General features: G+C 52.0%; 6 protein-coding genes across 6 annotated transcripts; 2 read left to right on the top strand and 4 right to left on the bottom strand.

The window, feature by feature from the left end:
• Positions 1–1,501: 1,501 nt before the first annotated feature.
• On the bottom strand, positions 1,502–2,517 carry AYO21_09205 (hypothetical protein; the record flags this gene model as incomplete). Its single annotated transcript, XM_022659143.1, has 2 exons — positions 1,502–1,558; positions 1,609–2,517. 2 exons carry the CDS (start codon positions 2,515–2,517, stop codon positions 1,502–1,504), a joined length of 966 nt encoding a protein of 321 aa, XP_022508597.1.
• A 1,659-nt stretch (positions 2,518–4,176) lies between these two features.
• AYO21_09204 (hypothetical protein) lies at positions 4,177–5,160 on the top strand (the record flags this gene model as incomplete). Its single annotated transcript, XM_022659142.1, has 2 exons — positions 4,177–4,234; positions 4,301–5,160. The coding sequence occupies 2 exons, from the start codon at positions 4,177–4,179 to the stop codon at positions 5,158–5,160; spliced, it is 918 nt and encodes a 305-aa protein (XP_022508596.1).
• Positions 5,161–6,253: 1,093 nt separating this feature from the next.
• AYO21_09203 (hypothetical protein) lies at positions 6,254–7,504 on the top strand (the record flags this gene model as incomplete). Its single annotated transcript, XM_022659141.1, has 3 exons — positions 6,254–6,319; positions 6,414–6,698; positions 6,773–7,504. The coding sequence occupies 3 exons, from the start codon at positions 6,254–6,256 to the stop codon at positions 7,502–7,504; spliced, it is 1,083 nt and encodes a 360-aa protein (XP_022508595.1).
• Positions 7,505–7,987: 483 nt separating this feature from the next.
• Positions 7,988–9,931, bottom strand: AYO21_09202 (hypothetical protein; the record flags this gene model as incomplete). The annotated part of the gene is made up of 4 exons (XM_022659140.1): positions 7,988–8,677; positions 8,774–9,131; positions 9,318–9,694; positions 9,746–9,931. The coding sequence occupies 4 exons, from the start codon at positions 9,929–9,931 to the stop codon at positions 7,988–7,990; spliced, it is 1,611 nt and encodes a 536-aa protein (XP_022508594.1).
• Positions 9,932–11,207: 1,276 nt separating this feature from the next.
• AYO21_09201 (hypothetical protein) lies at positions 11,208–11,996 on the bottom strand (the record flags this gene model as incomplete). Its single annotated transcript, XM_022659139.1, has 1 exon — positions 11,208–11,996. One exon carries the CDS (start codon positions 11,994–11,996, stop codon positions 11,208–11,210), a length of 789 nt encoding a protein of 262 aa, XP_022508593.1.
• Positions 11,997–12,835: 839 nt separating this feature from the next.
• Positions 12,836–15,336, bottom strand: AYO21_09200 (hypothetical protein; the record flags this gene model as incomplete). Its single annotated transcript, XM_022659138.1, has 2 exons — positions 12,836–13,564; positions 14,551–15,336. 2 exons carry the CDS (start codon positions 15,334–15,336, stop codon positions 12,836–12,838), a joined length of 1,515 nt encoding a protein of 504 aa, XP_022508592.1.
• Between the last annotated feature and the right edge of the window lie 490 nt (positions 15,337–15,826).

The raw sequence follows: 15,826 nt of genomic DNA, 5'->3' as shown, positions 1-15,826 counted from the left end.
CACACACACACACACACACACACACACACACACACACACACACACACACACATCCCTCCCTTCCAGTGACAGCCAGCTGCAGTAGCGCAGTGCGGTGCAGTGCAACATTGAACCGGGGGAGATCGGAAACACGACAGCAATGTCGACAAACACGCGCAAGCGGACTGTTGTGAAACCCCAGGGCGCAGACTCTGTAGGAGAGACAGCGATAGCCCGACGGGTGAGAGAGAGAGAGAGCAATGCGGTGCAGTGCAGTGGGTTTAGGTGATTAGGCGGGTTTCTGAAGCAGTGCAACATCGCGTGAAAAAGCCAGCATGGTGGCTCGACCCAGAGCAGAGGCTGCATGGGCCTAAGATATGCTGTGTAACGAACGAACGCAGCTCGACTTACCGCTTAGTCCGCACTGGGGCGCGCCGCCTGTAGATAAAGAATTTCAGGTTGATACATATCAGACGAGAAAGACCGGATGTCAAATCCGTCCCGTCAGAAATCACTCCCCAGAAATCCTCGTTTTATCATGTATCATGATGGGGGAATGCATGTCGTGGATTTGGAACCCCTCTGGTTCTGACAACAAAAGGCTGGCTAATCCGAAATAGTCACTCATTGGCTGGCTACGTGGCCTCCTAAGAGGAGTTTGCTATTAGAGGAATCCTTGTCAGTCTCTTTGGAGAAGCTCCAAGCTTGTCTGGTATCATCAAGAGAGCCCGGCCGGTGGAGGTGGAGGTGCCTACCACTAACCACATGCAGGGTCTTGCCGGGTTTCTCTGGCCGGTGGTGTCCATCACCACCTTCACTTTCCGAGGGCTTGCTTTACCCATGGCCACGGTATGGGTGGTGCCATGCACAGTCCTTTCCTTTCCCTCCGTTAGTGCCGAAATGGTAGCAAGCAAAGCCCAGTTCTGCAGAAATCCTTGTTACGCGCCGATCGGGCCGAGAGCCGTCCTCTCAGGAGATAAAAGTCGGTGAAATGGAGGTCTTTTTTCTGGCGATTTTATGTTCTTTGGGTTTGTCATGAGTTTGTATTGCTGGTAGCTTACTAGTGGCAAGCATTTGGGCGAGACTGGATATTTGATAGTGAGATTCTACGAGTAGGAGACACCGTCATATAAGAAAGTATTTCCGAACCAGAATCCTGTAACTCTGTGATTCAGTTCTTGTCATGTGAAACTGTAAACTGCGAATTTTATGTCATGTCAAGTTCATATCTGAGTGCTTATCGCTGATTGATCTCCCCTGATCATCGAGTAACTCATTTTCGCTTGCGTAAACCCGGGGAAGATATCGTCACTTCCAGTTTCCAAATGAACGCTCGTGAGGCTTTGTCTATCGCTCGCTATATTCCATACACCGGAGAGAGAATTCCCCCCCCCCCCCCCCCCCCAAAAAAAAACAAATGAAAGAAAGGATCCACCATAGGATGAAGGCCGTTGTGTGTACCAGATTCCACAGATGAGGCCCATGCGTTGAGGAATTGGCAGAATGCCGAAAGCTCTGAGGTCTACCACTTGATGACCTTCTTCGGGAAGAATTCGTCAATCAGCTCGAGGTAGTAAGGCTGCAAAGACACGTTAGAACACGCAGCGACAGAAAACAGGGATGACATACCTTTAGCTTCTCCACGCTGGGTCTCTCGTCGCTCTTGCTGTACAGATCGTACGGGTTGAACTTCTTAACAGCCTTGAGCATCTCGTGATCTTTCTCATTCATGAACTCTCTATATGCGCCTTGTTGGTGCCACGGGTAGAAGCTGTGGTAGCGGATCATGGCCAATGCCTCGTCAGGAAGCGTCGATTGATCTTTGACCACGTGGTAAAGGTACTCGTCATGGCCCCAGGACAGCATGATGTTGTCGAGGCCACAGCCAGGTGAGTAGATGCCCTCTTTGGTGCTGTAGATGGGGTGCTCGAAGTCGGGGTTGGCGCTGAATGACTTGTTGCCGTAAATGATGCGGTCGTCGAAAGCACAGCCCACAGGAAAAGTATCTCCAACAACGTCCCACTGACCTTGTGCATCGAAGAAGAATAAGAGTTTTCCAAGATCGTGGATCAGACCGGTGAGCTGCATCCAGCGTGGCCGCCCATCGCGACGCATGGCCTCAGCAGATTGCAGGAGATGTTCGATTTGTCCAAGCTCTGTGTCGGGATCAGACTCATCGATGAGGGTGTTGAGACGCTCCATGGCTTCCCAGATAGACATCTCGGCGCGAGTTTTGGCGTGGAAGTTGTGGCGAGCTTTGAGGTTGTATGCAACTGTCTGCTTGGTATGTTGCTCGAGGTAGAAGTTCTTGACCCGGTCACATGCAGTTTCATACTGGCGAAACTGCGTCTTGTCTTTGTCGGCGTCAAACTTGGAGCCCTCGTCTTCCTCTGTTGCATGCTGCTGGTTTCGGAGAGCTTGATCCGCTGCAATGTCTGCTTGTTCAATTTCGTCGCACAGGGCTTCAAAAGCTAGGCCGTCCCGGTCGTTGTGGAAGGATGGAGGATGAGAAGCCTGGTCAAGAAGAATAGCAGGCATTTTGAAGTGTAGTTGTAGCACAAGTCGCTGTATATAAAAATATCGTTAGAGCTCGGTTTTTGTTGACGTTGAATTGTATATTGACAGAATGACAAGCTGCAAAGTAGAAGAAGGATGCTGGCTTATATAGTCGCTGGATGCAATGTTTGGTGGCGTTTGACGATTGTCACTTGTTTGTCGCTCATTCAAACGGACGACATGAATAGTGTGAATACAGAGAAAGGTCGGCTTTCAACACAAGATCTGACGTTAATATAGATCGGGCCATTCAATCAGGTTTTGGTTTAGTGATGCATGGAGTGAATTCCGCAGGGGAATACCGGAGTCGTTGCCTAATGGTCCCGCAAATGATTCACTCATTGAGATAAAATTCGAGAGGACCCTGAACCCACACGAAGCCATGACCTTCATGCTGGTCGCGATAATCCATAGCGAGGCGACGTGGTTGACCTGCTCAGTGCTGAAAGTTGCCAAATTTGGACGCTGGAGGCGAGGTGGCCAGACGCTGATGGGGCTTGGGGGAGACGCTAGCCTAATCATCGACAGCGGGCCGGAGCACTTGATTCCTTTGATCATGAGAGTCATGGAGATGCTTGCGCGGCGAACCTTTCGAATGGACGATATCCTGGCCATCCGGTTGAGGCGCTACGAACAAGTGTAATCATCTTTCCGTCGTCGTGACTCGGTCTCCCCGACACAAGAGCCTCTTTCATGGTCGCCACCCCCCAGTCCAGGGGAAAAGGGAGGACTTTAGTAAAGTCGGTGAGAGAAAATGCAGAAGGTCAAGAAAAATGATATATCACAAAGTCAAAATATGTCGAGAAGTAGAGTTACACAGCATGAGAAGGAGTGCAGGTGGCCGGGGGCATCGACAACCCCGGGGATGGAGGCTTGACAGTAGCGCTCATGCTGTGTTACAGACCCATCATCCTCAAATGCAAAGGCGGGAGTAGGGGTCATTTCGAAAATACAGCTGACCCCGATGATCACCACACCAGCCCACATGGAACCTCAGTGCAACATGCTCTTTATTTTCCTGAAACACAAAGCTCAGAATAACAGAGGACGAGGAGTAGTTAGAGAAGGAATTCTGAATGCTTAGAATCAGGCAGGTGGGTCCGGGCAGATTTTCCCTGTCGAGTTTCAGGAGGAAAGACGGCGAGGCTGAAGGATGACGATGGTGGGGAAAGGGGGAGGGGAAGAGGGTCTCCACTCGGGGCCATTGGCCAGAAGCTTGTCCCACTATCGAAGAGGATCCCGTCGCTCGTTATATCAGATGCTACGCAGCACTCCCAATCAGCTGTCCAACATTTTCACTGGAATGACTCGCATGACGCTGATGGAGTTTTTTTCAGTGAGAATAGCCAGAATAACACGATGTCCACTTTTACACAGAGAAAATCCCAAACTCAGAGTCACGTGGACAAGGACAACGATATCCCACGTGCCGTCGCCTTGGCAGTTCGCCTCGGTGAGACAATAGCCCGAGACGGCGGGGCATGACCTCATCCCGGTTCGGGAACATTGCGCCGGCTATATGATATTTTCCTTCGCCTAAATCCCAATACACCATATGCCAACTGCAAGAGATGTTGTTGTCGCTTGCAACAGATTCGCAGATGCACACTTCTCACAGCAAACAATAACTCGTTCGATACAATGGTTGACGTACCGCTAAAACTCAACATTGGAGCCACCATTCCTGCCTTGGGTCTGGGTATGTTATATTCCCTCTCCTTCGCTAACCAATTCCCGAAAAAGACACCGGCTAACAGGGATGTAGGCACATGGCAGAGCCCAGAAGGCCAGGTCCGTGCGGCCGTTGCACACGCGATCAAGTCAGGTTACCGCCACATCGACTGCGCCTATGTCTACGGGAACGAAAAGGAAGTGGGCGAGGGGATCAAGGAGGGACTCGCTGCTGCAGGCATTCCCAGGAGTGACCTGTTCATTACGACCAAACTGTGGTGCACATATCACACGAGGGTGGAGCAGAACTTGGACATAAGCTTGAAGCTACTGGGTCTCGACTACGTGGACCTCTACCTCATTCACTGGCCCGTTGCCATGAACCCCAACGGCAATGACGAAAAATTCCCCAAATTGCCCGATGGATCCAGGGACTTGCTTCGCGACCGATCCCACGTCGACACGTACAAGGACATGGAGAAGTTGCTCAAGACGGGAAAGACAAAGGCGATTGGCGTGGCCAACTACTCAAAGCGATATCTCGAGGAGCTGCTTCCCCACGTCGAGGTGGTCCCGGCCACGAACCAAATCGAGAACCACCCACTCCTTCCCCAGCAAGAGATTGTGGACTACTGCAAAGAGAAAGGCATCCTCATCACCGCGTACAGCCCGCTGGGTAGCACGGGGAGTCCCCTGATGAAGGACCCACACGTGGTCAAGCTGGCCGAGCAGAAGGGAGTCACACCAGGCTGCATCCTCCTGAGTTACCATGTCGCCAGAGGCAGTTCTGTGCTCGCCAAGTCGGTCACACCTTCTCGCATTGACGAGAACAAGAAAATCGTCTCCCTGTCGGACGGCGACCTTGCCTCTCTGGCCGAAATCTCCAAGACCGGCCTCACCCGCTTTGTCTATCCCGCGTTCGGCGTCGACTTTGGCTTCCCGGACAAGCAATAGAGAGCTCCATTGGCTGAGGAGGATTCTGGCGTTCAAATAGACCTCCAACACTTTTCTCATCATTGGTGGCATAGCGAGTGAGAGAAGTACTGACACAGGACCAGAAAGGTTTGGGTGTCTAGCACTTGTGCGCACTTGTGGATAGATGGCCATGACATTGGTGATTTCGCAGGCAACAGCAACAACTCAACCCTTCCAAGAGGTTGTTGTTAAGCAAACTAGACATTCCTCTTTTCTTTCCTGGATTGGCATGAAGACAGAATTTCCCCCAGATTCCCCTAAGTATGTCGATTCCCAGGATTGAGAATTCCGCCCCCAATCGCTTACTGAACACCTCGTACATTCTCCTTGTCCCCTTCTCAAGATGCTAAGAATGCCCACTTTCGCATTCTCGCCAAATACCATGTCCACAAACGACAAAATGCATGAGATTGTATCCAACCCCAACCCAGAGAAGTGAGCAAGCAAATCGCTCAAACTCGATCGGCAGGGCGGTCTGGCCCAAGCTTGTCGGGTATGCTGAACAAAGCGGAAGCCCAACCGAACGACCCCCGGACCCCGGCCCTCCCATTGTCTGGACCCTGCGCCGAGCAAGCGAACGAGAAGCGGATAGGCATTGCCGGCCAAGTGTCGGTGGGGGAGGTGGGTGGACACCTTATTCTTGATGTCTGGCTGGGTTGCCTTCTCCCACTACCACCAGCAGCGGTAGCGGTAGACCCCATATATGCACTGCACTGAACGGCAATGCAGAGCGAGAGAATTTCCGTTCTGCATCGAAGCGGGTCTTGTCAATGAATGTAATTTTGAGTTGCCGGACCGTACCACGCACGCATCCGTATCGAGTGGCCTACTCTACAGGTCACAGGTGTGGCCAGTCTTGGGTTGATGATCTGTGCTTGCTGCTAAGTACATACATAGATACACATCTACCATCCTACAATCAAGCAAAGACTATATTACGACACACCGCACCGTCGGCACGCCAACACGGAAGTTAGGTATCTTATAAGGCTACCCTATCGAGGTTTGATCTCGGGCAGCAATTTGGACATAGAACCCGCCATCGAGGACACCACCTGTTGTACTGTCAAGAATGGGTTCACACGCAGAGAAAAGTGGGAAGATGCTCAATATCGCAGTGGCTGGGCTGGGACGAATGGTGAGAGGCTTCTCGAATTCTTTTTCCCTCCAAATCCAGTCATATAAGCAGCATACTCTGCACTTTGATATGCTGATTTTTCTCTGCTTAACAGGGCAAGCGCCACGTCGCAACACTCCTTAACCGTGTCGCCCGCGCCCGAGTCGTCGCGGTCTGCAGTGCAGCTCCCCATGAGACGGAATGGGCACGCGGGAATCAAGACTACATCGACTTCGACATCAAGGTCTACGACAGCTACGATGACATGCTGAACCACCAAGGCCTGCAAGCGGTCTGGATCTCGACCAGCACCGATGTTCACGCGAGCCATACGATCAAGGCTGTCGAAAAGGGCCTGCACGTCCTGTGCGAGAAGCCGTTAAGCACAGATCTGAACGAAGTACGTCCCGGCTCCTTCAGGGTTATCCTAATCCCTGCTCTGTGCCGTATTGACTCCCTCTTGACCAAGCACAGGTTTCGGCTGCAATCGCCGCCGCAGAATCCCGGCCCGATCTGAAAGTGATGGCAGGGTTCTCGCGGCGCTTCGACGCCTCCTACCGGGACGCATACCAAAAGGTCAAATCCAACACCATCGGCGAGCCGTACCTAGTCCGCAGCAACACTTGCGACCTGCTGGACGAGACAGGGTTCTTCGTCGCATACGCGAAGCGCAACGGCGGAATCTTCGTCGACTGCACGATCCACGACATCGATCTCGCGCTGTGGTTCATGGACAGTCCTGCGCCAAAGTCCTGCTTCGCTGTGGGCACGTTGAAGCACCATCCAGAACTGGCCGAGAGCCACGATGTGGACAATGGGGTCGGCGTTGTAGAGTTCTATGGCGGCAAGATCGCATACTTCCACGCCTCGCGCACCCAGGCCCATGGCCACGACGTCTGCACTGAAATCAGTGGCACCCAAGGCAAGGTTATGGTCAACGTCATCCCCAAAGCCAACAACGTGGTCGTCGCGGACAGGACGGGTATGCGACACGAGGTCCAGCCGGAATACTGGCAGCGCTTCGAGGACGCCTTTGCAACCGAGGCTCAGGAGTTTGTCACCGCCGTGCTCGATGACAACAAGGTGCCAGTGTCTTTGGAGACGGGGTTCCTCGTCATGAAGATCGGGCGCGCGTTACAGGAGAGTCTGATGACAGGAAAAGTGATCAAGTTTAATGAACAGGGCGAGAGAATCGAGGATATTTAGGGATCTGGAGATCATTGATCCGTGAGAGGGCGTCGAGGTGTACAGGCTTGACATACCAGCGGTCAACCTCGTGGTAACCGCGTCTGGAGGTCCCATGTCTTCCCACGGTACATGGAAGAGCTATTGAGCGATGTAAGCGAAAGAAGACGCTGTGCCGATCACCATACATAGATCAACACTCGCTGTGAGATCATTACGAGACAATTCTAGATGCTCAAGACAGGCCACCTACTGTGCATCGTGACTACAATTGACGATGGGCGCAGGGAGGGGAAAGTTGATATGCATGAATCATGCTTGATGCTCATTGGCTATCTCTTTTCTTTGTGCATGACTAGTTGGCTTGGCGCCAAGCTCCTCCGTGAACTCTCTGAAAACACCACAGCAAAGGTCACTTCACCCTCATTTTTGAGGGACACTCTCGCTCACCCGGCTCTCACACGCACAGATCTCTGCTGCGCTCTCATATCCAAAACAGACAATCTATCTCCTGGCAGGTTTCTTGTATCCTGCCGATCGCACAGCAGGAGTTCGGACATACACCTCCTCCACGTAGTTGGGGTCGTTGCTGCGGATCCCCGCCCTCATGCGGCGACGGGCATTGATCTGCTTCCGATCTGTTCCCTGGTATGTGGTGTCTTGCCCCTTTGCAATCCACCAAGACTCTGGGTGTGGCTCGTACACATCTCTCAAGTGACGGAATTCCTCTCTGTTCATCTTGGCCCTGGAAACCCCGTGGACGTTCTCGACGTGGAGGAAATAGCCTGAGGTGTTCTGGAAGGCGTGGAAGCAGTTCAAGTTGGGGCCAGGACACATGTAAGGGTCGGTGCAGTCGAGTAGAGATGGTAGGCGGCGAGTCCACTTGGGAGCGTCAGCATCTTGATTGCTTTGCTGCAAGGCACCTTGGTCCTGAGTACGTTGACCGCTTCTGGTGAGGAATGGGCCAGCTGCGCTGGTCGTGGCAGGCATGCTAGTGTCGACTCGTGGACCATATCCCTGGTGCTTCTTCAATTTCTTGAGTGGTGCTGGAGATTCGTTGTCGCCATTGCCAGACTCAGTATCAGCGTTTGCGTCATCCAATTTGCGCTTTCTAACACGCGGTGTCTCAACATTTTCCTCGTCATCATTTGTCGGAATATTGCCGGGACCAGCCTTGATCGCGCGGCTAACTGCCTGGATTCATCTGTTAGCAAAGGGATGACAATAACATGGCGAGATGATAATGACTATCACAGCAGAGGATATGTTTTGCGGAGGAGATGAACTCACCGGAAGAGCAGGAGTGTCCATAGTGGTACGAACAAGACCGTCGTTTTGAGAAACACGAGTCAAAACATCCTTGTCAGATCGAACAACTGGTTTCGGCTTGAGAACCGGAAGTTTGGGTCGACCACCAAGGCCAGGGGAGAGATCAGCTGTGTCTTTGCCCATGTTTCTTACTTCTTCGGCAGCTTTCACGAAGTCGTTTACTCTGTTGATGAATCTGTATTCAGACAGTCTGGGACGAGGAGTGAAGGGTACATGTGGTGCTGACAGAGAGTTATTTTCAACAATTTGAGGAACCGGATTAACAGCGCCAAGGACTGGAAGATCAACTGCTGCACCCATAACAAAGTCGCGGGTCAGGCTATCAAGGTCAGGCAGTTCCCCTTCAAGCCCTTCGACCACGTACGGGTCGAAGTGAATTGTGTTTCTTGCCGACTCAAGTGGCTTTGAGGCAACATTTGACGCTGATTCAAACCCAGGTGGAAAAACAGATGGATCTAGAGCAACAGAGAGTCAGTGGTCTGTAACGCGTCAACAAGGTATGTACTTGCCGTTCTGCCAGGAGGTTGAGTTGAGCCCGTTGGCATCGTTGGCATCGTTGCGGTGCATGTTACTGAAGTTGTCAAACTGAGTGCCAACGGCATTCAAGTCTCTGTCACCTGCAACGCCCGTACTGACGGGGCCACTGGCACCTTCCAAGTCGAAGAAGGCGTCGAAGCCAACAAATGTGGTATCAAGATTGAGGGATGGAAGGTCTGCGGTCATGTGACCTGTGGCAGCAACACTGCCAGCAAGATCATGAAAACCATTGCCAGCGAGGTCAAACCCATGGTCGATGTTGTCAGTGGCTGCAAACCCATGGAAGTCATCAGCCGTGCTCTCGAGGAACTCGGTAAAGGAGAAGTCGGGTTGAATGTTGTCATTCTGGAGACTTGTCAGCAACAGTGTTCATAAGACTGGGGCATCACTGCGTACGAGGTCATTTTGGAGCAATGCAGACAGATGAGCAAACTCTTCGTCGACAGCGTCACCTTGAGTGGGACCGATCACGGCTGAGGCTTGACTAGTCGCCGGCGTTGGCGCAGCGTTGCTGATGAGACGCGGGTCCAGGAACTCGATCTCATTCGCCGGAGGTGGTTGGAAATGTCTCGGCGACGCCATATTCGGCAGGAAGGAGATTCAGCCTCGCGCGACGCAGGACAGATGCTTAACAAGTGGTGATGGTTACCGTGACAAGAAGCGCGACAAAGAAAAGATGGTGTTACAAGAAAAGGTTGACACAGGGAGAGGTGTTGATGAAAGGTGAAGTGAGGGAGTTTGAAAGGAATTCAGTTGACGCTTTTGTTGTGCGAAAGTGCTCTGGCACTGTGAGTGAAATATCGCGCTAGCGAACAACACGGTGTGGTATAAAGATCCGGCGGTGCAAATGGACCATGATTACATTGCAGAGGCCGGTCTTGCAGTTGAGACTGTGTGCTCTCTCTGTGGCCGTCGAGACAGTCTATGGCCTCGTGTCTACGTCCTGTGAGCTTGGGGACTGTCCCCAATTGCACCACCCGCCCTGGTCTTGCACTACCAGTCCAGAACGGCAATCCTTGTTTTCGAGAGGCTCACTCTTTCTCTGCGCTGCTCTGAGAATGCTTCTTGTCGAGGCACGGCCGATACCGCAGGCACCTGAAGACAGGGAATGGACAAGAAGGGCAAAGGACAAAGACTCCAGCCATCCATTCAAGACTTATCGCATTGGACACACAGGCATCACCCCGGACAACGAACACCCTGCACTGCACTGAGTACTCAGCACTGACATCACTTCACAGCCTTGTACGTTACTTGCAGCGACATAAACAACACAATCCTGCGCCACAGTCACAATCACAGACAGTCACCAGAAGAAGTCCATTCCACTACTACACAGCAGTTGAATCTCAAGCATAAAGGGAGTGATAGCGAGCAAAAGATGGCCCTGAATTCGCGCTTCTAGCGACTACGGGTTCAATGGCAAGAGTGGGATTTATGCTACAATTTACATGCATGGTATTTGTGTCCTGTGGGCGAGAGAGTTTTGGCGCCACTCAGTAGCACACAATGTTTGGACAAACACCAGTTAGAAGACCGCATGGGTATTTGAGCAAGAGAGGGGTATACAGGAAGGAAGAAAAAAAAGAAAGAAAAAAGAAATACAAAAGGACTTTGGTTTGTGTCAATATGGATTTGTCTAGGAAGCTCTCTCCGCAGAAAGCGCCACATCGGTCGATATCCTTCCCCTATCTGATTCTTGATCTGCATTCTGTCATTCTGCAAGACTTCCACCCTCGGTGTGACCCTGAATGCTTGTCGATTTGAAGCCTGAGACCAGCGTGCCAGCCCTGCCATATGCGAAAATACCAGCCAGTCCCTGCACCAATTGAAAAGTTTGACACATGTCGGCCCCCGCTTACTGCGTGCCTAAGCTGCCACTACCTTGCTCGTCTTTCACAGGAGGATCGTCAAAGTTTGGAACCACAAGCTGGCTCAGGATAATTTCAAAGTCTGCCCCCGCCATTTCTGCCGTGTAGTCGCCGAAAACTCCGTCCAAAATCTCGTTCGATGCTAGAGTTGGTCCCTGGATGTCGCTGGAAGTTGGATCTTCGCTGGCGTCGTCTCTCGTCAACACCTCGGTCATCTCAGGCACATCCCCGTACCCCTTTTGCTGAGGAACCGGGCCAGCAAGGCGTTTGATCTCTGCGATGGCGACCGGGTCCGGGATTGGAGACAGCGAGGCCGGGTCGAGAGTCACCAACGAGCCGTACGAATGCGGAAGCGGTGCGTCGAGAGTGCGAACCAGCGGCGTCAGTGTCGGTGTCAGTGTTGGTGTCGCCGTCGCCGCGCGATGGAAAAGGGTAGGGCACGGTAATGACAAGTGTTGCCTGATCAAAGGCGACTGAGTCCTCAGCAACCCCGCCTTCGGGTGGTGTAGAGGCATGGACATGTGTATCTTCATGTTGAAAGGCGACTCGTGTTCGTATTCCTGAGGTGAAGGGCTGGATTTGGTTGCAAGCACCGACCGATCTGGATCTTCTAGATCCTCTGGAAACTCTAGATACTCCTGATGCTCTGGGTACTCTGGGTATTCTGGGTATTCTGGATACTCCTGGTACTCTGGAAACTCGGTGGCAGTTGTGAAGACAAACTCCTCGACGTAATTTAAGTAGGATCGCTTTTGTCCCCGAGGAGATTGATCCATTTTTCTCACAAATACGAGATTCACCGCCCCCCCTCCGCCGAGGGCACTCAGCTATCCCTTACTTTGGAACTTTGGGGGCTCCCCTGCTTTGATTCGCGTTGGTTGACAGGTGGTGGTGGAGTTGGGCTCTGGCGTTGGAGTGATCTGGTTGGTTGGGTGGGTTGGTATGCAAGGAGGTTTTTAGGATCCAAGTTTGACTGGACACAATGCAAGGGAGATGGAGATGGAGGGGGCGAGGGGGAGGGAGAGGGGGGTGAGAGAACCTCGTCTGCCTAATGTGTTCAATCCTTGAAAGGGTGACAACGAGACTCATATTTCCATAGGGCAGAGGAGAGTCAGTTACAGCAAGTGCGGTGTTTATCAGTAATGTGACATGCAAGTTCAGTTCCTCGCAACTGCGGCTGGCGGCTGGCAGCTGGTTTCACGAACTAGCTGGCGCAAGGCAGGATCAATCACGGATACGCACATGTCAAAGCATGCTCCTTTGAAGCTCGGCTTAAGACAAAGACAAAGACAAAGACAAAGTGACAGCGGGCACTATGCACGATTATGGAGTGGATTTGTTTGCTAAGTGCAATGTTTGCACGGAGCAATCAAAGGAGGATGTCAACATTGTCAAGCGCCTGTACTATTCAGTATCTGGTAATTTTGAGTGAATGAGTGACAGTCTCAGCGAATCCCCATCGTTGTGGCGAGCGTGTATAGCGCAGTATTCCACCACAGATGTTCATCGTGTTCGTCGTGTGCTCGTCCCACCCCTTGCATTGTACTAGATACTCTTGTAACACCCAGCAGCAGATGTGCCCGTCCAAATCCAGCCATGAGCCAGAAGCCCCAGATCACTGTTTAGCCTCGATCTGAGCCAACAACTTCTCATACTCACTCCAATCCAACATGATGCCCTTGCACCCAGTTGCGAGCAGGTGGTTGGCCATCTCATGCTTCTGTCCTCTTGTGTGTGTAGAACCAACATATCCCAGACATGGTATCTTCCCATTCACAGCCGCCAGTACCCCAGACTTGCTGTCCTCAGTAGTCAGGCATTCGTTTGCATTGGCTCCAAGGTGCTTAATGGCGTGGAGGTAGACGGCAGGATTTGGCTTGCTGGTTGGACAAGGCAGCGAATCGGCAGCCGAGAAGATGTTGGCCGGGTGAAAGAACCTGTCGTGGCCGGCTGTCACAAGACATGCTTTGATGCGTCGAATGCTCGAGGAGGAAACGACGGCCAACTTGTATTTGCCCTGCGAATGGAGGGTTTGGAGAATCTCAATCGACCCAGGGCATGCCGTCGCTTTCGCCTCGATATTTGCAATCACACGATCCTCTTCGAGCTTGATGTACCCTCGCAATTCTTCGGGGTCTAGAGTGAAGCCGAGCTGTTGCTGCAGCACGGCCATGATGTTGCGAAAGTTAAGGCCGACGAATTGCGAGATCAGGTCTTCGGACGTATACCGAGTGGCAATGCCTTTCCTCTCCAGAATCTCGTTGACGATCTCACTGCAGACATCGAAAGCAATGTCCTCAGAAAGCACGAGGGTGTTGTCACAGTCGAAGAGAAGGCATTTGATCTGCGAATAGAGTGTTAGCCCATATCAGACAACGCTCGTGACAGGACCATGCCGAGGCACAACGGATGTGAACTGACCGCCATGGCTTTCCCTTTGAAACGGTATACTTCCTATGGACCTGTTTAGGGGCCGACTTGAGACAAATGGTATGAATGAGTGACGGGAGAGAGCGACAGACAGGGAATGGACTTGCACAAGGAACGGTATGAAGAACAGAGTTCAAGAAGGTGTTTGAATAGGTAGTTTGGCATTGTAAAGAGGGCCGCAGGCAGTTAATGGCAGTCCAGATGCCAAAAAGTCACGGGACCGGACCAACGCAGTCAACCGACCTTCTCTTTGTGAAGGAGGCGTTTGAATGGAACAGGTTAGCGCGGATCGGATCATCGTATTGCCGGAGATGCTGTCATTAGTGACTTGTAAGTACCTGCCTAGCAGAAGGGTGGCCCATGATTCCAGGGGCTGGCAAGGCTGAGCAAGGCTGTGCGGTCCTGTTGAGCCAATTCGCAAGAGATGTTGGTGACCCCTGGCGCCATCCCCTCACTGAGAAAGGCTGGTCAGCCACGACACAGCAAAGACATAGATGAATCCTGCCAACAACCCATGCATTTGTTCGATACCCAGCATTTCTTGCGCACCAACACGACCAAATTTAGGTCATTTGGGTGAAGCATAGTCCTCATGGCCACTTGATGTTCGCTGAATTCAACTTGTTGCATCAAGGATGTGGTAAGACATCCTCCAGTTTGCCAACATCCTGAGGCAATGGAACCATTTTGGTGAAGGGTTCCTCGGTATCGACCAGCTCCTCCATTGTCACGACCACTATACCAGTTGGGTCGATCCTTTGTCGCTGTTGTCTCCATTCATGGTACATGTCCCACCACCATTGGTGCGTATCTCCATCTCTGCCAAGATGGCCGGCCGGCAAGACCATCCTGACTGAGCTGTCGTTCCCAAGGCTTGTCAACAATGTAATGGAGTATCACCAGCGTATCATCAGACCACATTCGAGGATGCCAATATCTCATAGTCTTGAGGGCATTGTATTTCCAGGATAGTGGATGCCACTTCCCACGAAAAAAATCGGCGAGGAAGTCCTGATCCGGGAATTGATAGTTCTTGAGCTCATCGCTGGAGTTGAAGAAACGAAGCATCCTATCCCACAACTGTTCCGAGGGGTAGAAGAGAAACATGCCGCTGTTCAAGAGATGATATGTGGGTCGGCTTTCGGAGGTCATCGCTGGAGCTACCTCGTCAGGGTGGTTCAAGGGCGTATAGGCACAATTTCCCTTGTGCCACTCAGACGGAGCCCATGGATCGCTATCCAGGTTACACACACAGGCGTGATTGGCCCCGATCCATCCTCGACCTGGTAAGCTGCATTCAAAGATGTCGTCGGGATTTTGGAAGATCGCCATATCGGCATCAAGAAAGACGGCCATTGTAAAGCCTAGCTTGTAGATCTCGAAGGCTCGGAGTTTGGTAAATGTGTCCTTGAAACGTTCAGCCACACTGGCAGTGTTCTCCTGGTCCTTCCTCGGCAGCAAAAGGGGAACTCTTTGCAGTTGTATTCGGCCAGAGTGCTTGGCTTCTTCTTGGAGGACGTCGAGAGCCTTGTCTCCCAACGAGTCCGTGTACTGCACCAACAAAGGGTGACTAGACTTGTGCTGATCGAGAGTATGAGCCAAGACAACAACCCCTGGTAGATACGATGGCCTTGTCACCAAGGTTACCCAGCACCGCTTTTCAGGAGAAACTGTCAGTATTGCCATTGTGAGAGCACTCGAATCAAACAGTGCCCGGGAAACTGAATAACAATGAATCCGTACTCAGTCCCTTTGCTTTTCAACGCCATCATTTCTCCCTCATTCCCACTGGCCAATATTGCAGACCATTCCAAGTCATGTCGTCATCAGTCTTGAAGTTCCTATCTGTGTCCCCTGGGAAGCCTAACCCTCAGGACACTGGTCTCTAAGGGTGCAATGCACATTCTGTACATGATAAGCACGCACAAGTGTTGATCCTCATGATTCGGAAAAAGTCCCAAGAGTGTACAAGTGTAATCTCGCCTGATAAAGGGACCAACTCCTTGAAATTGGGCGACTCGACGTCTGAGCTCGAATCAGAAGGACGCGAATCATGTGACGGAATGTGATTGGCGGAAACATGACTCAGGCCCGGTTTCTCCGCCGACCGATTGGGCATCGTCTTTGTTGACATTTGCATCCACGAATGGGAAGGTCAGCCGAGCTCGGACCCCTC

This window comes from Fonsecaea monophora (assembly GCF_001642475.1).
Source record: "Fonsecaea monophora strain CBS 269.37 chromosome Unknown Scaff87, whole genome shotgun sequence".
NCBI classification, from domain to species: Eukaryota; Fungi; Ascomycota; class Eurotiomycetes; order Chaetothyriales; family Herpotrichiellaceae; genus Fonsecaea; species Fonsecaea monophora.
This window is presented reverse-complemented; position numbering and strand designations above follow the sequence as displayed.